General features: G+C 42.9%; 1 protein-coding gene across 1 annotated transcript in view; it reads left to right on the top strand.

Annotated features, from left to right (window-relative positions):
• The window catches only part of CA12 (carbonic anhydrase 12), a 177,407-nt gene extending 163,222 nt beyond the window's left edge, over positions 1-14,185 (top strand). The window contains exons 9-10 of the mRNA XM_069222014.1: positions 6,560-6,647; positions 11,515-14,185. Of these exons, the coding sequence (XP_069078115.1) occupies positions 6,560-6,647; positions 11,515-11,596 (170 nt within the window). The 3' untranslated portion in view covers positions 11,597-14,185. The remainder of the gene's footprint in view (positions 1-6,559; positions 6,648-11,514) is intronic.
• Positions 14,186-24,085: the final 9,900 nt, after the last annotated feature.

Below are 24,085 nucleotides of genomic sequence, written 5' to 3'. Positions count from 1 at the left end.
GGTAAAGAAAAGAAGATGGTGATCTCACTGTGGCATCCACCATCCTTCAGGTAGAGATGAGTTGAGTATGCATGCTGTGGCACTTACAATATGATGGAGGAGTCTGCAAAGCACCTGCAAACTAGAAGAAAATTCTATTTGCAACACTTTGCAAGATGAGTTTGTGGGATTTTTGTTTTAAAGCTAGTGCAATGTCTTTATATTTCTTACACCGAACATTGATATAGACAATGAATGCCTATATCGGCTTGCGGACTGTCTTCTCACTTTGATAAATGACATTGTACTTTGACCTTATGGGTTTTTCGTTCCTTAGTGAGATTCACCCAGGAACTCTTATGCATGACTGTCCTTTCTCTCAACCTAATGTGGTCACGTCTGGCATGCACTTGCTTTTTGTATTTAAGACCTGTGGAGACTGGTTGCTGCTAGTACACGTCTCTTCAACGTGATCATAGAAATGGATTCATCCTCATTGCTCTATTTAATAAACTCAGTTTGGACGGATTGCATTTTTTCTACGGAATTTGTTCTGCATAAGCATTGGCTGAAACAGTGTTTTGTGACAAAATCTAAAAGGGTTGCCTTTGTCCCATCATTGCTATTCTGTGCATACATCTACAAACTCTGCCTCCTTCCTTAGGATGAAAGATCCAGACCATCGGAGTGTTTGGATGGTTTTCAGAGTTTCTTCTTATAATTCCCGTTCAGTGCATGCGAATCTATTAACCAGTGATTGAGGTGACTTGCAATCACTGTCTTCTTTTGGCTCTTGGCTGCAACAAGTTTCGACTTGCTGAAAGCAGCTGCCTTCTCTCAGACTTCGAACTCTCTTCGTCATCATGCAGTCATTTATTTTTATTTTTGACCAAAAAACATTGAAATTTCCTCCATGGAAAGAAGCTGTGGACCCGCAGTACTACCTGACCAGAATGAGCCTCAAAAGCAGCTGAGAAGAAACTGCAGCTGATCAACCACTCCTGGACCATTGGAGCCACACCTCTGCGGTACACACTTTTGCATGTATGCATGTGGTATTTGCATTGCACAAACCTAGCTAAAAGGCATTTGAGTGTTGCACAGGGTCATATACCAGCACAAAGTCATTCAGGGTTAGGAGAGCTTGCTGATTTGTATTCTGTTAATGCATTGTGGTGTAATGCTCTTTAAAGAGGTTCACCTTCAACTCTTCCCTAAAATTGAGCAGCTTTGAGCCATCCCAATAGATACTGGGTTGGTGTTTAAGATCCTGGGTGCATGGAACACAAAGGCCTTCTGTCTTGTTTTAACTTTTGTTCACTCCTTAGTCTGCCTTCTGATTGTGTCTTTGCTGCAGGTGTGCTAAGAACCATTAGAGAGAGTGAGCTTGTCTGCATGATGATTGTGGGTGCTGCTCATGATGGCTTTGTAAATAATGCAGCTGGTTTTGAAGATACTGTGTGCCAGCTGGCAGTGGATACCAATGGAGTTCCATCAGAATGGGGGTAATGTGATCATTTTGGTTCAGATGCTCAATGAGTTGTGGTGTGACTTGTAGGATGCCCTTAAGGGTTGCCGGTGTGGAGTCTGCGAGGCCATGGAGCAGAAGTTACCACAGTCCAGATGCAAGAGTATATGGATGTGAACAGTAGTTCTGAAGTCACTTTCTGTAAGAAGCAGTTTAACTTCCTTTACAAGAGAGCCATCTGTTTTTTCGGCAGTGTTACTTGGGGGTGAGGGTAGTGTCCAGGAATCCAGTTGACTTTAATTCAGTGAAATCAGGGGTTTGAACCCATCAAGGTTCATGTCATTGAGCCATGTTTTCTATTGTTTCTTGTTTGTTGTTCTTGACAAATAACAAGAATCCTGTCTTGATTGGGTTACACTCAAGGTAGGGGTTGACATACAGATCTGGATGATGTGGAGCTGGTGTTTTGGGCTTTGGCATGTTTGAAGCAGAGGAGAGTTAAGTAGATTTGTGTATCATCGGCATATTGGTGAATCTTGATGCTGTTATTTGTGAGTACAGCATCAAATTGCTCTATTTACAGGTTGAAGATGGCAGAATAAAATTGAATCCTCTGGGACTTCAAGGGTGATAGGATATTTTTTGACCTGAGGTGCCCATGTGAACAAACTGGTGTCATTTGAGAAGAGAACCAGTAAAGGAAATTGCAGGTGAACAATATCCGAGACTTCAAGGTGGGTGGGGATGAGGGTGTGATGGTCGATTATGTTGAAGGTAGCGGAAAGATCCAGCAATACTTTCAAAATGTGTTTCATAAGGCAGAAAATACTGTGGATTTTGGCCGTAACTAGTTCCTGTTGTTGGAAGGATTCCTTCAAAAAGACACATAATAGATCATAGAATACAACATATATGATGGGGGAAGAAAACGTGTCCATTCAACTTCCAATCATGGAATCCTAGAATTTGAAAAGGGGCGAAGAGCATCCGAAAAGTCCAGTCTGCCAACATCCTTGCTCTGTTGGACAGTTTGTGATCTCTGTTGTTATCTATCATTTATCTGAAGTTTGTCACCCAGACATTCTTAAATTCAGCAACTTGAATTGTCTTCTCTATGACTTCTGGTAAGAGGATTATCTAGGCAATTTGTCATCTGATCAGATCTCCTTGTTCTCAACTGATGTACTGTTTGTGTTGTATTGGGTTTCATTATGCAATGGAGTTAAAAATTGTATTGCTGTATTTCATATTAACAGCAGTTGATATGACTATGAGTACTTCACAGATCACTATGCACTTCTGATCCCAAAGAAATGAGCCTATCTTAAAATACCAGCGGATGGGCTACTGTGCCTACCATGCAGATTGTGCATCTAGTTTAATCATCCTTGTCTATTAAATACTAGAATTAATTTGACATTTTAATTTAACTTGCAGTAATTGCCACGTCTAAAGGTGCCTTGGGATTTCGTTGTGGTCTTTTTCTGCATTTATCCTTGTAATGTTACAGTTCTTAAATAACTAATTAAAAATCAGTATAAAGTTCATTTGTCATCTGGTTGAAAACACCAAGTTAAATGTCAACGCACGTTATCTATAAGTTGGAAATCTAACTAGTGTTTGGTTATATTTCATTTGATACCAGTTGTTTGCCTGTTTTTAGGTTTTCCGAATGTTGCCAGGTATGAGAATTGAGCCAAACAAATTTGCCAGGAATCGCACAGTATTTTTAAAAAGGAAAGTACTGATGTGACTTAGTGGTCTGATGCAATTGATAAGTCTGTTCGCCGAATGGTGGTGGGAGGTTAGGCAAACACTATTAATGGGAGTGACGCTTATCTGGACTCGGTGATGCATGATAGACTGATCTGGGTATTTCGGTGTCTCCAGCAGCTTCCTCCGCCTAAGCAGAAGATTCTTTCCAAAAACTTTGGCCTCAACATTCGTCAAAGAGAATGGATGACAGGAGGCACATTTATTTTTGTCTTCCCTTTTTCGTTGTCCCTAGCATCATAGATATCTCATTTTAAGTACTGTCAGCTGTTCCCCTAGATCTCATCCTCATGTCCAGGATATAGTTCTGTGTGCTTTCCCCATGGTTTCTAAAGCAGTATTTCTCTTCCTGTGAGAAGGGTGGCTTTTGGGAGGCCCTCTGCTAACCTGGTGTAAGCAGTGTTGAGTGCTTTGGTAGTATTAGGGCATTGGAGAACTTTTCCCAGTTCTCAAACTCCCCTTGTTTTTTTTCACATTTCTTGATTGTTCACCCCTGTTAGTTAGCCCCACTAATATCGTGCTGACCGAAATGTATAAAGAATCTCTTTGTGGGTAGGTGTTGGGATCTTGCCCTTTTCTCAGTCAGTGACGTTCTGCTCTACTGTACACATAGGCAATGCTTAGTGTCTTCCTTTTCATCTTTCAAACATGTCTTCCATTTCATTCTGTTGATTCCTTTTCCTCTTTCTTCCCCCAGCTCCTGCTAGCTTATGCCAGTTTCTATTTAAAGACTTCTGATATATCATCAATTGCTTCCTTTCTAATTGTTGTGTCCATACATAGCTGTCCAACCTTTCCAAAAATTAAGTTATTTTTGTCAGTTTTTTTTCTCCATATATTCATATGTTTTCATATATTGTCACCCTTTCTGCATGGACACGTGTCTCCAACATGCTTTGGGGTTGCCTACTTAAAGAAGGACAGTGTTCAATTGAAAACCCATATAATATTCCCACAATGGACCAGTTAATTCTGACCTCACGTGTATTAGCCTCCTGAGTCCATGATGCTTAGTGGTCAGACGCTCAATTCTCATGTACTGTGGTTTTAAATACAAGGAGTAGCAGCAGTCTGATAGGTTTAAAATGCTAAACTGGTCGAAGATTCCCCGGATTGTGGCCCCTCTGCAGATCATAAAAGTTAGAATATTATCCCAACTCTCAAGCCACTTGTTATGGAATCCACTTTAACTGGTGGTGTTTTTGATGTACTTGTTGTTCTCAAAGCATCCAAAATGTTAAGTACATTAGGTCATCTTCTTCTGACATATTTATTTACTTGGTGGTCTGTTATTAGTTTTGTAGGTCTCTAATTATTTGGCATGTAATCTTAGACCATGTGTGACAGACTGTGGACGGCAGTAGCCAGTATTGTCTAGTGGGTACAAAAAGTGCCAGATAACTGGAGCTGGTCAGGTGGTGTTGTATTTGAATTGTATTGGTTCAGAGCTGCAGCATCCCTCCGACAGCTCACTGTCTAATCCCTCTTCCTCTAGCGCTTAGCAAAGAACACCTAGCCAAACAGTTACAGTCTGTAGAAGTGAGATCACCTGGGAGCCTCAACAGCCTCGAATGTAGCGCACACGGTCTAGGGAAATGTCCAGGTCTGTGTGGCAGGCCCATGAAAGCACAGAGAAGATTAACTTTCCATAATTGGGGGAATCACCCAAAGGTATGACATGCACAACTAAAGGGACACAAACAGAAGGGACAATAGGAAGAGCAGAAGAGTACAATATACCTTCCATAAGGCAAAAATCTATCCTTCAGGTGCAACATGGCTAGGAAGACACCACAATAGAATCGATGGTGGTGAAGATTGAAATCTGTGTTCTCAAGCATTTTGTAGTCCAAGACGGTGCAGTTCTGAGGTTACAAAGAAGAAACAACCTGGAATAAACAAGAGGCTTGCATCCAAACTCCCTCTCTTGAGCTTGACAGATCAGAGTAACGATAGAGGCTGCAAAGGCATTTGGACAAGAAGGGCCAGCATCGAGACAGTGGATATGTGAATGGAGGACAAAGGAGCTGTACAATGTTGCTGATGGTGCAGTTTGTCATGGACAAGTTCTCAACCATGTGCCAGACTCAGAGCCACTGACCATATCGTCCAAGGACTGAGCACTGGATAAATGGAATGCCTAGCTAACCTGATGGAGCGCTGAAGTGGTGTTTAACTTGAGAGCAAAGCAGTCAGTGTACTGTTAAATGAGTGACGACAACTACACCTATGCCATGCAGACTTCAGTAGAAAAGAGATACCACACAGAAGCGAGGGCTTCACATGCCTTCACTGGACAAATCAACTTAGAACTACAAGTTGTGTCAAAGTATGGGATGGGGAGTGTGAAAGTCCAGGGGCTTTTCAGGCACCTGCTGTAAGAATTTGACTAGGGTGTAACAGAATACTTGATGTAACCCAGACTGAAAATGTAACCTGTTGGCGTGGATCCCTAAATTGAGTAACTCATCACAAAGGCTCCATCCTATGTAACAAGCTAGACTGTTTAAAAAGCATAGCTAATTGTGGATGAAGGATTCAGATTATAGGTATTTGGACCATCTATAAAACATCAGTAGCAAAAGACCTCCCAGATGAGGAACAAATAAACTGTGATGGAAAGTAGAAGTAAAACCACCCAGAGACCAAATAGGTTTCTTGACATTACCAGAACTGGTATAGTTAGACCTTGCCCACTTTCCTATCCCCCGTATTTGAATAAAAATGGTCATAGTACATTAAAAAACCTTTTATTTAGGTTTTTCCCACCTCAGTAACCTCTTTCCCCATTGTCTACAAGCCTGGGTCATTAGAGTCTTCGCTGTAGGCAGAAGCCAGTCAGGCTAGCTGTATTTACTTGCCTGGCCAATCTCTTAGACATCTTAGAAAGGGCAGCATGACTTTGTGGAGTCTTATAATTAAAACGGTTTCTTTGCCCAGAGTACATGTCTGGATCTAAAACTTGGAGTAATCTTCTATTTTATCATTTGGTCCACCGTACTCATTCGAAAGCTGCATTCCTGATTATGACCCTTTACAATAAAGCCAGTGCAGGCCTAGAAATGGACGAACACTGATTCACACCCTTCTTTTAGCTATACTAAACTTTAGTGTTTGGGAACATTTGTTTCACAAAGTGTGATATAGGAGTGCTAGAGATCTAAATTATCCATTGTTTTCCAAGTAATTGTAGAGCATACTGTAAACTATCTTTTCATTGTGAAGCAGAATGAAGTTTAGTGTGCAATAATAGCTCAGTAAATTGATCCTTTCCTCCTATTGCTTGTGTTTAACCACACGCCTCTGAAATTTGCTAACTTTATTCTTTTGATTTCAAAGGTGTTGTCCTCTCTGTGGTGCTGGCTAGTATTCTCGGAGTGCTTGTCATTATCGCCGTCGCCTGCTGTCTGATTCGAAAGAAGTTGCGGTAAGTCTCAGCAGCACTTCAGATTAGTTCCTGCTTGCTTTCTTTCAAGGACCATGGAACTGTTGTCTTAAACATGGAAGCCATCTTTTGTCAGATTGTTGTGTCTCAGACTTGCAGAGCGGACACTTTTTTGTTAGCAGACAGCTTGTAGGCATGCTACAGGTCACTGTACCTTGGTACTGGAAGACTTCAACCTCACTCACAGTGGCTGAATGACTATGGCAGGTGTCCACATGGTTGAGTCTAGCAAACTGGAACTTGAGGCCCAGCCTGTCTCAACCAATAACCTCCATAAAACAGACCCCCTTAACCTGCTGCCTTCGACATGCACCAATACTCGTGATTACCTAATAAAACCAAAGGTGTAGCAGTGGTAGACTTGAAAATGTACTGTTTGCAGAGTTAAGTCTCTTGCGTATAGTAACCTAACATTGGTTCCTCTGAGTAGTAATCCGATAACAGGAGAAAACACTTGGAGAGCTGTAACCTGATCAGCAGTTCAGATAATGAAATTCATCATGCTAAAATTTGGTGAAACTGCTTGTTAATAAAGATTACAGGGCACTTCACTTAACACGAGGTGGGAGGGACACACAGACAAATAACCACTTTTTAGGTCTCACCTGAGACAGCACATGTGTTGTCTGTTGCAAGACATTTTATTAACTTACAGTGAGCCTAGAGCCTGCCCATCACTTACCATTCCTTGGCTTTGACACACTTGTGTGCTTATTTCCAATTCATCAGGTTCCATTGGTTTTCCTTCCTCTTCTTGTGTTGGTCCTTTCCCTGGAACATTGACGCATTAGTGTTCCCTAACAGCCTGATATGCCGACTTTGGAACTAGGGAATCAGGTTCGAGGCCTGGCGTCTGCTCTACATCCTCTAATTCTGGGGAAATTATTAATCTCCATGTGCTAACAAAAATAAAAATCTGATCTTGTGCAATGTAATCTAGTACTCATGTAAAGTACTCCAAAGGCTTGGGCTTAGTCTGCTACATAGTACTGCAAAAAAGACAGGTGAGTGGGCATGGCGGAGTATACACTAGAAATAGGCCAGCAATAATGTAGTTTAAAAAAAAAAAAAAAAAGCTCTTTAGAGCCGACTGTGTCATCGAACTTTTTTAAACCGCACTGCTGTACAGCATGGTTACAAATCATTGCAAAAGCCAATAGCTCTCATAGGCGCGACCAGTTAGCTTTGCCAATGCTTGTTTTAAATGTTCACTGGAAGTCTTTCATAGTGGAACATCTTGTTATCCAACACCAACAAGACCACAATATCCCAAAGACTCCATGTGAAAACCTTTTCAACCACAAACCTCTGAAATTCGCCCAGGACCTGCTAGGAATCTGGATACTGTAGTCACCATGCTGAGTAACCTTTGCTTGTTCTCACCCTCTACATGATGCTCAGCTAATCCGTAGAATTAATATGTTCATAATCAAATGCTGTTTGTCCAAAATTGAAGTTCCCAGAAAATCCCACCCAGGGACATGGAGTTAGGGCTGGGAAGATTGGCACTTGCAGCATCCTCGCCCAAGCTGTTGGTTGTTACCAGCTGTTAATGACCATTTCCCCTCATTAAACACCAGAGCCAGTGGGCAAGTTTATAAATGCTGTTAATTACTTGCCGCATGAGTAACACCCTCAGACGAGGGGAGCTACTGGTTACGAATAACATTGTCACAACCCTTGCTGATATTAGTGTTTTTTCCCCTTGGTGGAATTTTCAGTTTTATCAAACACAAGTCTTTTCCTTTATTCTTGATTTTGATGTGCACAGTCTTTATGTAGATGTTCTGTTGAACGTTTTTGGACGAATGGTGCCATCGTTTTATTACAATCAAGTTGGTTACAGTCACTTATCTCCATTTCTGTTTTGTGCATGTGTAGCACCAGCACCGTCTTCCCTCATTTGCATGGGGTTGCGGCCCCACGCAAATGATGGAATCACTTTCCATCTGTGACTGCGCCATAGTTCGAATACAGGTGCACTGAGGAGGCGCACTAGAAGGGTCGAAGGACATCCCATGGACCCCCAGGTAGCCCCCTGCAGGTGGGTGCACTCACTTACTGACCCTGCTTGCAAGGGGACCGCTCTCCCGTCTTCGAAGTGCAGGTAGGTTGCTGCCTGCACAGAGGAACACAGAGCAGCTTTGAAGCAGCCGCTCTGTATTTCATGGACTGTGCTGCCCCCAACTGTTCTGAGGTCTACTCATTCATCATAATAGGGCGCACTGTTCCTGTTTGCGCCCGGCGTGCCGGTTTAGAGGTGCGCCATGGCACAAACAGCAAGGGTGCGCCCTGTATATAATACGGTCCCAGATAGCTAAAAAAAAAATGGCTCACATTTACAAATTGGGGCAGTTATGAACTTGTGAAGACCAGCTGTGTATATGTTTTGCAGTGTGTGGGAGGGGCCAATGAAATTATGTGACAAAGGGAGGAACAAATTCGGCCGCAGGGTTTACTAAATTATGTGGCAAAAGGCAAATTATTTACCATTAAGCTGCACATTTTGTGGTTCTATTACTTAACTATTTTGACATTTTTTACACATTAGCATGGTTTTAGCAAAGGTTTCGCCTCTTTAATACCAGTTTAACACAAAATTATAGCAATAAACAACTGAAAGGTGACCAATGAAGCTTTGTACAGCGCATTCCAATACATGGCAACACAGATCGCTATTTCTTTATTATTATTTTTTTTACCAACCTTTGTTCTGTTTGAGCTAGTATCTGCAAACTATGCAGCAGATAGTTATTTGGCAAATACTTAATTATGAGGAAAATGCTGTGGCCTCAGAATTACATAATTCCTTTAGCAATGGGTATTGGAGACTGCTTTCATTGTGCTTGATGCAAGTAATGTTTGTGGTAATTACGGAGAAATCAACAGTAACAAGCATTTGCAATGCAATAGGTCTCTCGTTTGCTTGAGTTAAAGCTATTGGCATTGTAAATTCATAACTGGACTTTCCTTGCCACATAAATTGGTCAATCCTGCCTCATAATTTCACCTTTTCCTGTCATATAATTCCAGTGGTCCTGCAAATAACTGAAGCACTATCTGCAGCAAAAAATGAAAATGTTGCTATTTAGCATCCTAATTTAAATCTGCCATGCTAATTCCAAAAGAATAGCACTTTCACGACCCCACCATCGGAGTTGCTGGCTAACACAACTTCCCAAAAAAAACACAAGACAGCCACAGAGTAGAAATAAACTAGAAGGGCCACCCAAACATATCAAGAGTGTTCAAACAGTCATAGTGTAATAGGGATGTTAAGTTGTCCTAAATTATGATCATAATTGTAATAAGGAGAGATTATTAAAACATATACAAGTATCATATAAACCTTTATCAGAAATAAACATTTGGCATTAGACTGTAATGCTCAAAACAGCCCCTAGAGGGCACCATAACAAAAATATCATTTGTAAGAAACATGGTCATGTAACCATATTGATTGTTAGCCCCTACCGGGGATAACCCCAGGAGAAATTAATGCAGTGTAACCATATACTTAGCTCCTATAAGGCGTTTTTAGGGCTAGCAGGCCTACTACAATGATATTACTAACAGCCTTTAAAACAAAACTTCTCCCAGCTATAATAAAGTTCTAGCCATGAGGAAGCTTAAAAGAAACTGAATGGTTGACGGGGTTATTATTTTGGGGCTCCCACTAACCTAGTGTGGGGGCTCAGATGATGTAGACCGTTTTTGAAGGTGGTCCCATTGTCCTCGAACCACCACAGGCTGAGTTATGTAACCATACAGTCGGCCCTTAGATAGCATAACCACATGAAAAAAGCATGGGAGAAAGTAATGCAGTGCAATTATATACTTAGTCCATAGGGGGTGTAGTGCATTACACATTTTCAAGGCTAGCAGGACTATTGCAATAATATTACAAACGAGACCCATAAAACATAACTTCTCCCAGCTGTAAAACAAAAAATTGATCCATGCAAGAGCTTAAAAAGATAATGAATGATGGTAGGGATTATTATTTTAGGGTCCCCACTGAAATGGTGTGGGGACCCAGAGATGAGGTAGACCGAGCATATTGTGGTCAATGTTTTGTAGGTGGTCCCTTTCTTAGGACCACCACAGGCTGAGTTATGAGCAAAAATGTTTCGCAAAAGTAATGCCTTGCAAAGCATTATGGGACAAGTTTACGTGTCATGAATATTTTAATATGTTCATATGACTGTAATGCTTAGAACACCCCCTAGAGGTCACCACAATGAAAATAGCATTTGTTAGAAACATGGTCATGTAACTACATAGTTAGCCCCCAAAGGAAATAGCCACACAAAAAGAAAATGGGGATAAATAATGCAGTATAACCATATATTTAGCCCCTGAAGGGTATAGTGCATTAAATATTTTCAGGGGTAGCAGGCCTAAGCAATGATATTACAAAAAAGCCCTCAACACACAAGCTATTCCGAGCTGTAAAACAAAAGTTCCAGCCACGAGAGAGTTTAAACAGACAGAATTTTGGGAGGGGTTATTATTTTGGGGTCCCCTCTAACCTAGTGTTGATGATGTAGACAGAACATGTTGTTGTGAATGTTTTGGTGGTGGTCCCATTGTCCTAGGCAAAGCATTATAGGTTGGGTTTCCTGAGTGCAGTGAATATTGTAGCATTGGCTCTCCTGCCGTGCCGGAGCTCCCCTGCCTAGTTGCAGAGGTGCAGAAGAAGTTGCAGATGATCACTTTGTTTTTGAAAGAATGAAATGGCTGAAATATCACTGAATGAAACTACAAAACGCATGGCACCTGGATGCAGCAATGTTGGTTTCTGAATGTGTTGTTCACTGCAGTATTGATGATCTGTATTTTCTTGCAGTGGTAAAAAAGAAGACGATGTAAACAAAGCAGTTGTCTACAAGCCAGCACTGGATAAAGAGGAGGACATCTCAAACGTATAAGACCAGGGGGATGTATTTTCATACATATAGTACTCTAGAAGACCAGAAGGAGCACTCTTGTGCCCATTGATTGATATGAACAAAGAATGACATATTGCAATAAAAGCATCACATGACTGCTGTCCAACCAAAGGGAAGAAAGAATCTTAAAGCTGATGGACCTTGAAACTTTGATTCATTCACAACCCAACAAATAACCCGTCAACTGTTGTGATCTGCCAAGACCTCAAGGTGTGACGAACTTAGTGCAACCGTTTATCGAAGGCCACTGTGGCATCAAGCAAAGCATTAAATGAATGAGAATATCCACTGATGCACAATCTTGTCGCCTTCAATGCCCAAACCACAGTGGTTCTCCGGTGCATAACCAGCGGATTTGTGTCAGTGGTGTGTTAAAAACTTTATTTTCTCCAGTACATGCTTCAAATGCTCTGTGGTCTAGAACATTCAAGTAGGTCCACACTACACCAAAACTAGTGTCTGTTTTTGTGTGTTTTGTTCTGCATTGTGATTATTGAATTTTACATTATGTAATAACATATTGCAGAATGTTACTATTAGGGTTGCCTTTTAATTTAAACAATTAAGAATGTCGGAGGACTCGCTATGTAGACTAGTGACCCATGTATCTTGTCTAGCTGTCTCCAGGACCTTCAGGACCAGAGGATGTTTGCCACTTATTGACATCGCACATACATGCATGCTATGTAGGAGCAGGCTGGAGAGTTATAGCAAACAGATGTTCATCATATCTAAACTGATGTAAAATGATTCCACTCTAAAGGGTAGAGCGAACTTTGGCAACCAGGAGTCATTAATCTAGCAGGTAACAATTTGTGCTAAAATCTATTAGCCCACCTTATGAATTGTTGAAAAACAAGAGGTCACTGCCATATTTTATCTACTCGGTAGAAAAAAGGATACACTTTGAGGCTCACTGTGTATTTAGTCAGTCTAGAATAGGAGACCCTTCAAATGATTATATTGCCCAGCGGTAGACTGGTAGAGTGGGCAGTGTACTGCCACATCGGGGCTTCATATTATTAATGTGTTCATGGGCCTGGTTTTGGAAAGGGTTCCCTTATTACTCTGACAACTTAGCTACATGGAAGACACATTCTTGCTAAGCTGTAGAAAGATGTGGGAATAAGTACACACTCCAGTGACGTGTGATTTGAAACTGCACTAGTTCTACTACAATGTCTGGGCTCTTCCGGGCACTTCCACTGCTCGGCGTGGAAGAAAGGGGCATTAAGTGGTCCCTTGAGTACATCCCTTCTCACACAAAGTTCTAAACCTAAATCCTCTTTAGGTAAACACTATTTGTATCGTTTGTTTCAGCAAAAATGTATTTGAGTAAGAGTTTTAAGTAGACTGCCTTATCTATTTTTAGAAGTACAGCATTTAACATAAATGTTGATATTCTGCATAAATTGTTTTTAGCATAAACACGTAGCATTTCTATGAGGATATGGTTTATTTACAAACAATAGCCAAATGATCCATAATGATCAGTTCTCTTGAACTGGATTGACTTTGTTAGCATGAAGGTTTGGCCACTAATGTAAATGCGGGTGCATTTTTCGGTCCTACTTAAGAAGTGAACACCTGCCATTGTTTTTAAACGTTTGTTGTACACCTGCCTTTGAAATTACATACACTCGTTTTCCAAGGACAACAGGTCTGTATATTTTACATCTCTCCATAGAAGTGATACAGCCTTAGATTAAGATTGTGCTCGCCAGATTCATCCTTTTATTCACTAGTACAATAAACATTTGGATTAAAAATAAGCAATAGGCCATGAATGTGTTGAATAAGATAGTCGACAAATAAACACTTATACCGTTCAACAAAGGGCAATTGGCCAATTATAAAATTGACTGAGGGCACTGAAAACCACAGAGTTAAAGCATCTTGAATTGAAAAGTCTTCCATTAAAGCTTTACTTACACCTGTTCCACCCTTACAGATGATCACTTCTGAAGCTGTTCTCTATTAGCTCTATGCACTCTTGTCTTTTTTTTTCGCATGACCTCTAAATACCACTTGTAGAATACTTCCCCACCCTTTGATTTGGTACTATAAAGGTGGCGACTGCTGAGAACACAGTTTCTTTTGCAGCCCTTCAAGCTTTCATGCAGCGAAAGTAAATTGAGCTATCCATTTTCAGCTTGGAAGAAATCATCCTGCTTCTGCCTCTCAGGATGGATCTGTATTAGATATTTTGTCCTTTCTGCAAATGTTTTCTGTTCTGTCTTGCTGAACTGTGATGATTACTGGGCTAATCAAGGCAGTGAACGCCTCATCTGATGCGAAGGTAGAGATTTTGTTGATTTTTCCAAAAGGCCATCCAAGTTTGCACTCTTCAGTATTTTTTTGGACTTGCTTCTTACCTCATTTACATAATGCATATTTTCTGTGTAATAAGCTTTCTTGGCATGAGCCGTGGTTAATGTAAACATCATTATATTATATTTATAGACGAGTAATAATATTTCTAAATGTGTATATGTCAAGAGATTTCCCAGTTGATTTTATTGCTGTTTTTAATATCTAAAGACCAAGATAATAAAATTATACTTTTTTAATGCACGTCTCTCGTGTATTTTCTGTCTTCAGGGTTTCTTGCTTAATGTGCATTATCATTTTCATATAGTTTTCATATTTTCAAAGGCGGACTGACTTGTTGGAAAATGTGAAGGGTTTCTGACAGCCCGCCCCTCTGAAAAGCTGATGAGCACCACTTAGCCACTTACATGATCAACAAGTACCTGTTTCCCAGTTTTTTCAAGATGATTCCAGGTCTTTGTTGTGAACCTGGTATAGTTATACAAACATACTTAATAAACATTTGGAGTTAACACAACTACAGGGACATAGATAGACACCATGCCAAGACAAATAAAAAAAACTCCTCCCCCTTCATTCACAGACATTCAATTACCACCATATAGAGTTGAGAGATTCTTCAGTTACCTTACTGGCGCTGAGCCAAACTGTTCACAGGCATTGCCAGTTTTGCACACTAGACAGAACCCTTAATCTAATAGCCCATTTCCTGCCCTAGGTAGGCCATTTGTAATCGCTGTTTACATTCAAATGTTTTTGTGGGGCACATGAACTCCCTTTTGGCTACTTCCATAAACAGCTGTTGATCAGTGATATGATCCAGCTATTTCTGTTTGAGGAATGCTGATCATTTCCACTTCCTTCCACGGTCATTTTGCTCCAAGCTCCTCCCACTCAACATCATGCAAGCTTCAGTCCTACGCCTTGTGCATATAGTGCCTCTCAGTGAGTAGGTGAGAAAAGTTTTGATTTCAAAGAATTGTGATGTGCCTGTTATTGTGAAGAGGCCCGTCCCTGTGTTAACATATGTGGTTGATGCTGTCTTCCTGGCTACAACACTCAACAGGCTTAGAACCCTGCTGGAAGGTTAGAGTGACCATGTGGCTACATTCAATTTGGAAGTTAATTTGACCAAAACCTTTGTTATGGTCTGTGGACCGAGGAACTCCAAAATGAGATCCCTGATCATCTAGGGCAAACTGACTGTGAAAATTAATGAGTTCTCCTATCTTTGAGTTACTTTTGATTTGGGGATTACTTGGTCCCTATGTACTACAAAGGCTCGTTTTACAAACTTCATGGGTTTTGCGTCAATCCTCGTTTCAATGATGGGTAAGAGGCCTATTGCGCCTCTTCTAGGAGTGTATAGATGGAAGTGTTTGCCTGTGCTTACATATGGGGCAGGTTTTTGGGGTTTCAAAACAGCGCCTGCTGGTACAGAAGAATAGAGCATGTAGACAGTTCTTAGGTCTCCCTCCCAGTTTTGCTACCCATCAGGAGCTTGGTTTAAGGTTGTTTGGAAGATCGGATTAATTTTGCCCCATTATTACTGTGGTGTTCAATATGAAGTAACCCCCACACTTCGTTTAACAGGTAAGTGATCCAGGACTGTTTGACCTGCAAGATGGGTCATCGTATCCCCTGGGTGGACAACAATATGCAAGTGTGTTGAAATCTGGCTAGCCCAACCATTTTCTCCAAGCCATGTGACATATCTAAAATGGATACGATTTAGTCTTACTTGGTCTGGAGGCAATGGAAAAGGGAGGAGTTGTCCAAGATTCTCCTTCAATTTAATTTTTGTTGTTGTTGTAAGTTGTACCATGACCTTCCTTATCCCCGTCCTGAGGCGTTTACACCTGTCCAAGTGCAGATCAACGTTATTGTATTTCCAATTCGTTGAGCACTCCCAAGACTTGCCACAGGTTATGTTCTTTTCACAAAAATACCCTTGGTGTGAGCCAGTCCATGCTTTTCTGATTGAAGGAGGAGGTATTCTTTTAATATAGAGTTGTATCCTTTATTGTGATTTTAATTATATTGCCAAATCTTTTTTCTCAGTTCTATCGTGGTTAGTTTTAATTATCATGTTAATGCATGAATTATACATGCTTTTTTTTAACTATATTTTTATTGCAAAATTTTGTGTAGTAGTAAAGCAATTCCAGAGCATGAAAAATACAGCGTTACTCACATCATTGATACTCCCCCAGTGCACTGAAGAGGGATGGCACATCCCCCCACTTACATCACTGATTTCCCTTGGATCCCGATCAGCATTTGCAGATCACAAACTTAGAACATTCAATTTAAGGTTGTCGTGCATTGAATTGTGTGTGTGACTCAGTACATGTATGTGTGTATGCGCTATGCAATTGGCAGTGTGAGTTGGAGGGAGATGTAGTAGGTGATGTGGCTGTGTTAGTATGTGTGCCACTTGCATATGGCATGGACGTTGTGTATGTTTGTTGTGGTGCTGGTGCAACATTCAGGTGCATGTTGTGTGGCACCATTGTCGTGATGTACTTGTGCTTGTAGGTGTGTGTGTAGTTGTGGTTGTGTCCTGTATGGGTGTTGTCACTAAAGTGTGTGTTGTGTCATGGATGTACGTCAATGTGTTTTTGGTGCATGTACGTGTTGTGGAATGGCAATGGATATGTGTGTTTTGTCATGTGTGGGGTGGGGGGACGCATATGGCAAGAGTAGAGTGTGTGTGTGACCTACCTCTATATCGCGGCCACTGCCATTATTCAATTTCCATTGGGTCCAGCGATGTCGTACTGCAGTCAGTAAATTGCTGGGCAGGACATCGCCTGCCCAACTGCAACATCTAAATGCGGCTGGCGGAAACCCACCTGCCTGATGGCTAAGAAGAGCACTCCATCATGGCAGTCTTCAGCTCAGCCACAGTACATCTAAATACAGCAGGAGTAGAACACTGTCCACTTGATGGTGTTCTCGGGTCTGCCGCCGATGCAGCTTGGCAATAACACCGTCAAGATCTAAATCAGGCCCTATGTGTCAAGTAAAGTGTGTTCTAGCTTTGTCACATCAAACTGTTATAAAGCACGACAGCGCCTGCATAGAGCCTCCATTTTAGATTGCACATTTTAACAGTCTCTTTCTAATAATGACTTTTTATTCAGCTTTTCACTCTTGCGATACTGAAAAATCACTGTACGTTACGTGTTTATTGTAAGCATTGCTGCTGTCTGCATATTTTGTCCAAAGCCAGGCACACACAACCAGATGCCCTAAGTATTATGATTGTCCATGGAGACAGCACATCATTTATAGACATATCATCACATCATCTCCACACCTCTGACACAGTACGATATGAACAGTGCTTGTATTATAAAAACTGCCTCCGTGTAACATTCGGCAGAGGAGCACTTCTGCTAGGATTAGCCTGGAACGTGGTGCACTGTGGCCAAGATGTAACCCTGCTGCTTCTGACCTCTAATCTGCAAGGGACAATAACCGGCACTACACCAGACTGGCTTCCTGGCTTTCCAGTACATTTTACCCAGGTATGGAGGGGGGTGTCGGTTATTCCAATTGATCTGGCAGAGGATACTTCCTCTATGCTCTCAATAGTATAGGTAGTAACAGATAGGAGTGTACCAGCATAATAACATTATCATAGTTGAACAGTTTATCTTCTTCACCATTTTTGTAGTGCTAGCTACCATGTTTTTTCTCGTTTGCTTCATAATCGCAGCTCACGTTTTTACACAAGAATATGATTGTTGCAATAATTGTTTGAAACAACTTTTTTGCATCTTTCCTATGTCTCATCGTGGATGCACAGTGTGATAACCAAAGGGTAGATCTGTTTCCACAATTTCCTTGGGAATCTGAGTAGTCCTCTTCAAGGTTGCCAACACCATCTGGTACACAGGTATGTAGGGGTTCAGATGGGGCACTGTGAGCCAGCTAAGAACCGTGTCAACATTTTCTGATGGTATAGGCAGACTGAGTCCCTATACACTGATGTTTATGTTGACCAGACACACAGTCCTACTTGATTAGTAGTAACCATATAACAAAACAGGATATAGCTTCTGCTCAGCCTCTTAAAACTGTTTGATACAAATGATGTGAGCATCATCAAGAATGATGCAGGAAACCAAGGTTTTAGGTGCAGTGTTGATGTAGAAGAAGTACAAAGGTAACAAGGAAATAATTGCCTGGCTTCAAGGGCTTTGCATGTTGCCAACCCTAAGTATTCCACCATTGAGAAGGAGGCTTTGTTGGTTTATCACTGGTGGTGGAGGAAGAGCTACTCCTCGCATTGGCAAAGGCAGTATTGCTCAGGTAATTTTAGTATAAACTTGTGTGTAGCAGGAGTAAAGACGTTTGCTGCCAATTGCCTCTCAAGATTACCATTGATGTGAGATGCACTGGAAGATGATGGTGGAGCTGATTACTGAGATATAGTATGTGCATTAAGTTCAGTGAATTGGGTGGGGGGGGCGTGGCCAAGATGGTGACCGGTGGGAACGCTAGCTCAACGGCTACGCTCCCGGTCCCAAATTATCCTGCTCTTCTCCCCCATACAGACCACCACGGATGCCGGGCTCAGAGGCCCCAGATGGGTATGTCTGCATTGAGGGACACTATTTTTACCCTTCCACTGACGGCGCCCGACACAGTGTGAAAATATGAGGCCCATACGACTAGTGCAGCCGAGCGAGGAGCGAGGGCGGGTCCTTGAAACTAAATCCAGTGCCGGGCAATCGGCGAGATGAAGCACGCCGACGACGACAAATCAAAGGATGTCCGACTCATGTTGAAAGGCTGGGTCAAGGCTACTGGCTGCACGAGCAGAGACGGCAAGGTGAGCGCACCGCGCATGGAAGCAATCGCATTGTTCGGAGGGGCCAGGATCGCAGTGGAGACGCCATGGGGAGCGTGTGCTTGCACCCTGGAGCTGTGCTCACCGTAAACTGAAGAGGAGGTAAGCATTTCCTCATCCTCCCACACCTTCCCCTAACGTCTCAAAGTGGCCTCCCCTCCGGCATTCTGATGAATCCTGCCACGATTTTAGAAGGAATGGCACACAGCAAGCCCATAAATAAACTCTGCAGTTTTATATAAGAGTGGGTAACAAAGAGCTCCTAACATTTCTGGCCCAGATGGAGGGCACAGCCTGAAGGAAACGCCCTTCATAACTGAAGTCTATCACATAGCAAGGCCGCTCAAAGACCCACCAATAAACAGCGACATCATATGACTCCCAACATGCCGTTGAAGACCAACTAAAGGTGGCTGAACTGAGGTAACATATGGAAAACGTGCCTAAAACACACTATTTGAGCATAGTCACATATTGAGAGCCATATTAAACAAGGAAAGGGCAGCGTATCCCTTGCTCATAAATACTTGCTCATCTAAACTACCCGTAGGAGTAACTATACTTTAACGTAGACCTCTGCTTTAACGGTTGCACCCATGGTCAAACCTAAAACCGCAAGGCAGTTGCCACTGGCTGAGGGAATTATGCCTTTATCGACTCCCGCCCCTAAGGATAACGCAGTGAACCTCCTGCAGATGAACGAGACCCTGCAAGTACATTCTGCTCAATTTGACAAGCTCCTTCAAGCAGTGCAGGACACAAAAACGACTCTAGAAGTCAAAATAGACTCTAGCACAGGAGGTTAACTTGCTTCATGTGGAGCATCGTAAATTAGCTGAAAGGGTGTCTGCAAATGAGACATCATTAGCTGAAGTACAGCCAGGAGTAACAGACATCCAGAACCAGGTATTGCAGCTGAAAGTGGAGGGTTCTCTCTTGCAGTGTAGGGCTGAAGACGAAGAGGGATGCTCCCGTAGGAACAACGTTTGTTTCCTAGGATTCCCGGAAAGGGCGGAGACACCTAAGGCTGAACTATTCATAGAACAATGGTTGAAGAGCACGGTCCTGAGCAATGACGTACCACCTTTCTTTTCTATAGAACGTGCACACAGGATTCCAGGTAGGCCACCCAGACCTGGAGCTCCACCTAGACCATTGAAAGCTCGCCTCCTCAATTTCCGAGACAGTGATCTGATACTCCAAAGTTTCCGCACACAGGGCCCCTGGAAGTTTGAAAAAGCCACCATCATGGCCTACCCTGATTATACCATGGAGGTGCAACGCGAACGAACTTCGTACATAAAGGTCAAGCTGCTCCTACGCAACCATAAAATTGCATACTCCTTGCTCTTCCCTGCACGCTTACGAGTGGTAGATGAGGGAATGACCCATATTTTTCCAAATCCCAAAGATGCATGGACATGGGCTCATGCCAAAGGCCTGGTTGAACCCCACAATGGTGACACACCATATGAAACATGGCTGACATCTCAACCTCGACGTAAGAAGGAAACCAGCAGCAAGATGCGCTCCTCCAGGGCACAAGCAACTATGGGCCAAGCACAGGCACTACTTAAAGCGACCCAACTTTCCTCTAACTCTTACGCTGTCCTCCAAGATGACAGAGGATGGGACTCTGACTCGTCAATGGGTCGTGCCAGTGGCTCCCTGGTTCCCTCTCCGTTGGGCCCGGTTTATGCATACTTAAACCGTCACAATATTCACATAGAGATCCTGCAAGAAAAGCACATCACTGACAAAGACCTCCATAACATTAGAACCAAATGGCGAGGTATGGTATGTGGCACATCCACATCAGCATTTGCTAAAGCAGTACTGACTTGGGTAGCTCCGGAGGTTCCCTATGTAGTTGATCGTACAGTGATAGATAAAGATGGCAGATATGGAGGGTTCCCTAGATGGCCATTCCCTATCCATAATTGGAATATACGCTCCCAACTCAAAACAAGGTGATTTCCTGTAGTCAATCACACCTGCACTCTTTCAGGACCAGATGGCTAACTGCATATGGGGAGGAGACTTTAAGTGTGTGTCGAATGTGGACATGGACAGATCTCGTCTGCTGCTGGCGGGTGCTCCCAGCCATACAATGGCGACTGAGTTATGTTGGTGGATGTCAGAACGTGGGCTCCAAGATATATGGTGCTAATTGCATCCCCAAGATAGAGAATACTCTTTCTACTCCCCAGTCCACGTGCTACATACATGCATAGATTTAATATTAAGCTTTACTGGTCTGGCATCCAATGCCTTGAGGGCGGATTACTTGACTAAGACATTCTCTGCCCTCTGCCCACTGCGGGTTAGCATGCACTGGGGACGACCACGCACCTTTGTCCCTACCTGGCGACTGCAACCCGACTTGCTGGCTGACCCTCCCTTCCGCAAGGAGCTGCTCACCTGCATCTCTAATTACTTTGCTCTGAACGGAAGGACAGCAGCGACACGTGCTGTGGAGTGGGATGCCCATAAGGTGGTGGTGCGAGGACACTGTCTGTTTGCCACAGGGGTGTGACATGCGTGCTAATGAGAGATCTAAACGCAGTGGAGGCAGAGTTGCGCAGGGTGAATGCACAGCAGCAGAGGGACTCACAGATCCTGATGCTATTCATGAACAACGTGCACGACAAAAAGAGATAGACAAGTGTCTGCGTATTTATGATTATCGCCATTATATCGCTAAAGCACATGCAGAGGGTGATCATTCTGGTAGATTACTAGTATGGCTGACACGGACCGAGCAACATAAAACACCCATTGGGGCAATAAGGCTCAATAATCGAAATGTGGTCAATACCCAAATGGCCATCAATGATGCCTTTGGACATTACTATAGCACGCTATACGCAGCAAAGCCGGACCCTCCAGCAATGTAATTAGGGGATTTCTTTGACTTAATCACTCTCACTCCCCTCACACCATTACAGCATGCAGAACTAGATACACCTATAACAACTGACGAGATCCACACAGCATTTCAACAACTGGCCCGCAACAAGACTCCAGGTATAGACGGATTACCGGTAGAATATTATGCAACTTTGCAAAGCAGTTGACTACGCCATACCTAGAAGTGCTTTGTGAAGCACAGCAACAGGGGCGACTCAGACACGCAGCGTGAGGCATTGATTGTGGTTCTGCCCAAGCCAGGCCGAGATGCCCTAGATGTAAGATCTTACAGGCCTTTATTACTGCTCAACTTAGATTGCAAGTTACTAGGTAAGGTCCTTGCAAATAGGTTGCTTCCGTGAATGACCTACATAAACCTAAGACGACTTTTTGGATTAACATCGAATACTCATGAGCGGGAACCCAATAGAATAGCCGTATCATTGGACATGAAAAAAGCCTTTGGTACTCTAGGGTGGCCTTTCCTAAAGGAAGCTCTACGTAGGATAGGTTTTGGACTAGAATTTCTAAAATGGATCAGTATACTATATTCTAATCCCACGGCCCGCATCAAAACAGGCCAGGTCAGATCCCAAAGTTTCCCCATATGTTGTGGCACCAGAAAGGGTGTCCCCTATCCCTCCTATTATTTGCATTAGCCATAGAGCCACTACCGGCTCAGCTCCGATCGCAACCACACTTATGGAGGATACCCGAGGGCGACAATCAACATATAGTCTCTCTCTACGCCGATAATGCGTTGATGTATTTACGCAACAGCACCTCGGCCCTCCCAGAGCTATTGAATTTGCTAGATCACTTTGGAGATCTATCCGGGTTACATGTTAATTGGTCTAAATCCTGTTTGTTCCCACTCATTCCAGTCCCGGAAAACTTGCGACCTGACCACCTCAATGGTGGCACTCTATTTTTAAATATCTCTGCATTCAAATCTATCACACAAAAGACGATTTAATAGAAGGCAATTTGGGTCGGGCGATGCGCGCAATTAAGGGATCACTGCCATTCTGGGGGTCGCTACCACTGTCACCACTGACGAGTGGCTATTGCGAAGATAATACTTCCAAGACTATTATACTTCTTCACTGCCCTACCACTGAATGTGCCTCGTTCTTTCTTTCGCACTTTGAATGGGCTGATGCTCAGTTTAATATGGGGCAATGGCTGCCATCGAGTGGCACTTACAGTGACACATCAACCCTTAAAGAAGGGGGCCTTGGCATGCCAAATTATGAACTATACTATGCCGCAGAACAACTGCAGTGGGCTCTTCAGTGGTTAAAGATCTCCCTGAGTGCAGAGTCACAGATGGTACAACCAGATTTGGGTAGAACTAGTATGCTCGCATGGTTATTAGATCACACAACTCCTCCCTGACATGGAAATATCATAATGGCAATTGCGCGCACATGTTGGAACGGTTATGTCCTTAAGAAAGATCCAATCCCGCCTTACTCACCCAGGATTCCGCTGCCCGATATACCAGGTACGAGGAAACTATATGCACAACACACCCTATAACCATGGTTGGCCTTGGGGATACAAACCATAGGTGGCGTATTCAGGGAAGGGCACTTTTTGTCATATATAGAATTAAATGAAGCTTCTGCTATAGGCCCTGGGCGATTCTTGACCTACAGCGCGCTGAAAGAGCAAATACATAACGCTTTGCAGAGCAGAGACCTCAAACCTCCATCTTGGACCATACTTTACACTATACTGTCTATCACCGATCCCAAACACACTGTATCCCAGCTATACGGCTCCCTACTGGAGAGTCTTGACTCAGAGCAAGAGGGAGCTTGGTCACGTTGGGATAAGGTCCTCCAAGTACCATTGTCACAATCTGCATGGTCCACAGTGATTCAAATCACAAAGGAGGTGTCGCAGAACTCCAGATTTTGCTTTACTCAATTTAACTACCTGCGTCAGACTTACCTGTCCCTGCACCGCCTTCATAGCATGTTCCCCCACACTACTTATGACTGTCAACGTTGTGAGGAACCCGACGCAACTTTCTACCACATGGTGTGGTCGTGTCCACCCATACAGAGAACCTGGCAAAATATCACCTCCTTGTCAGGTGAACTGGTCGGTCATACACTCAACACTACATCGGAATCCTGTTTGCTGGGAATACGCGTCAGATCAAAACAAGATAAGCAGAAACATAGGTGTGCAGACTTAGCATTTGTCCTATTCAAATGTCTCATAGCAATGCAATGGAAAGCGCCTGGAGTACCAACCATAAGTAAGTGGCAGAGTGTCTTATTGAATGGACAAGAGCGGAGGTGCAAACTCTTCATTCCCTCAAAGACAAAGGCATAGGGTCTAAAGGACTGGGG

The sequence above is a fragment of the Pleurodeles waltl genome, chromosome 3_1 (assembly GCF_031143425.1).
Source record: "Pleurodeles waltl isolate 20211129_DDA chromosome 3_1, aPleWal1.hap1.20221129, whole genome shotgun sequence".
NCBI lineage: Eukaryota > Metazoa > Chordata > Amphibia > Caudata > Salamandridae > Pleurodeles > Pleurodeles waltl.
This window is presented reverse-complemented; position numbering and strand designations above follow the sequence as displayed.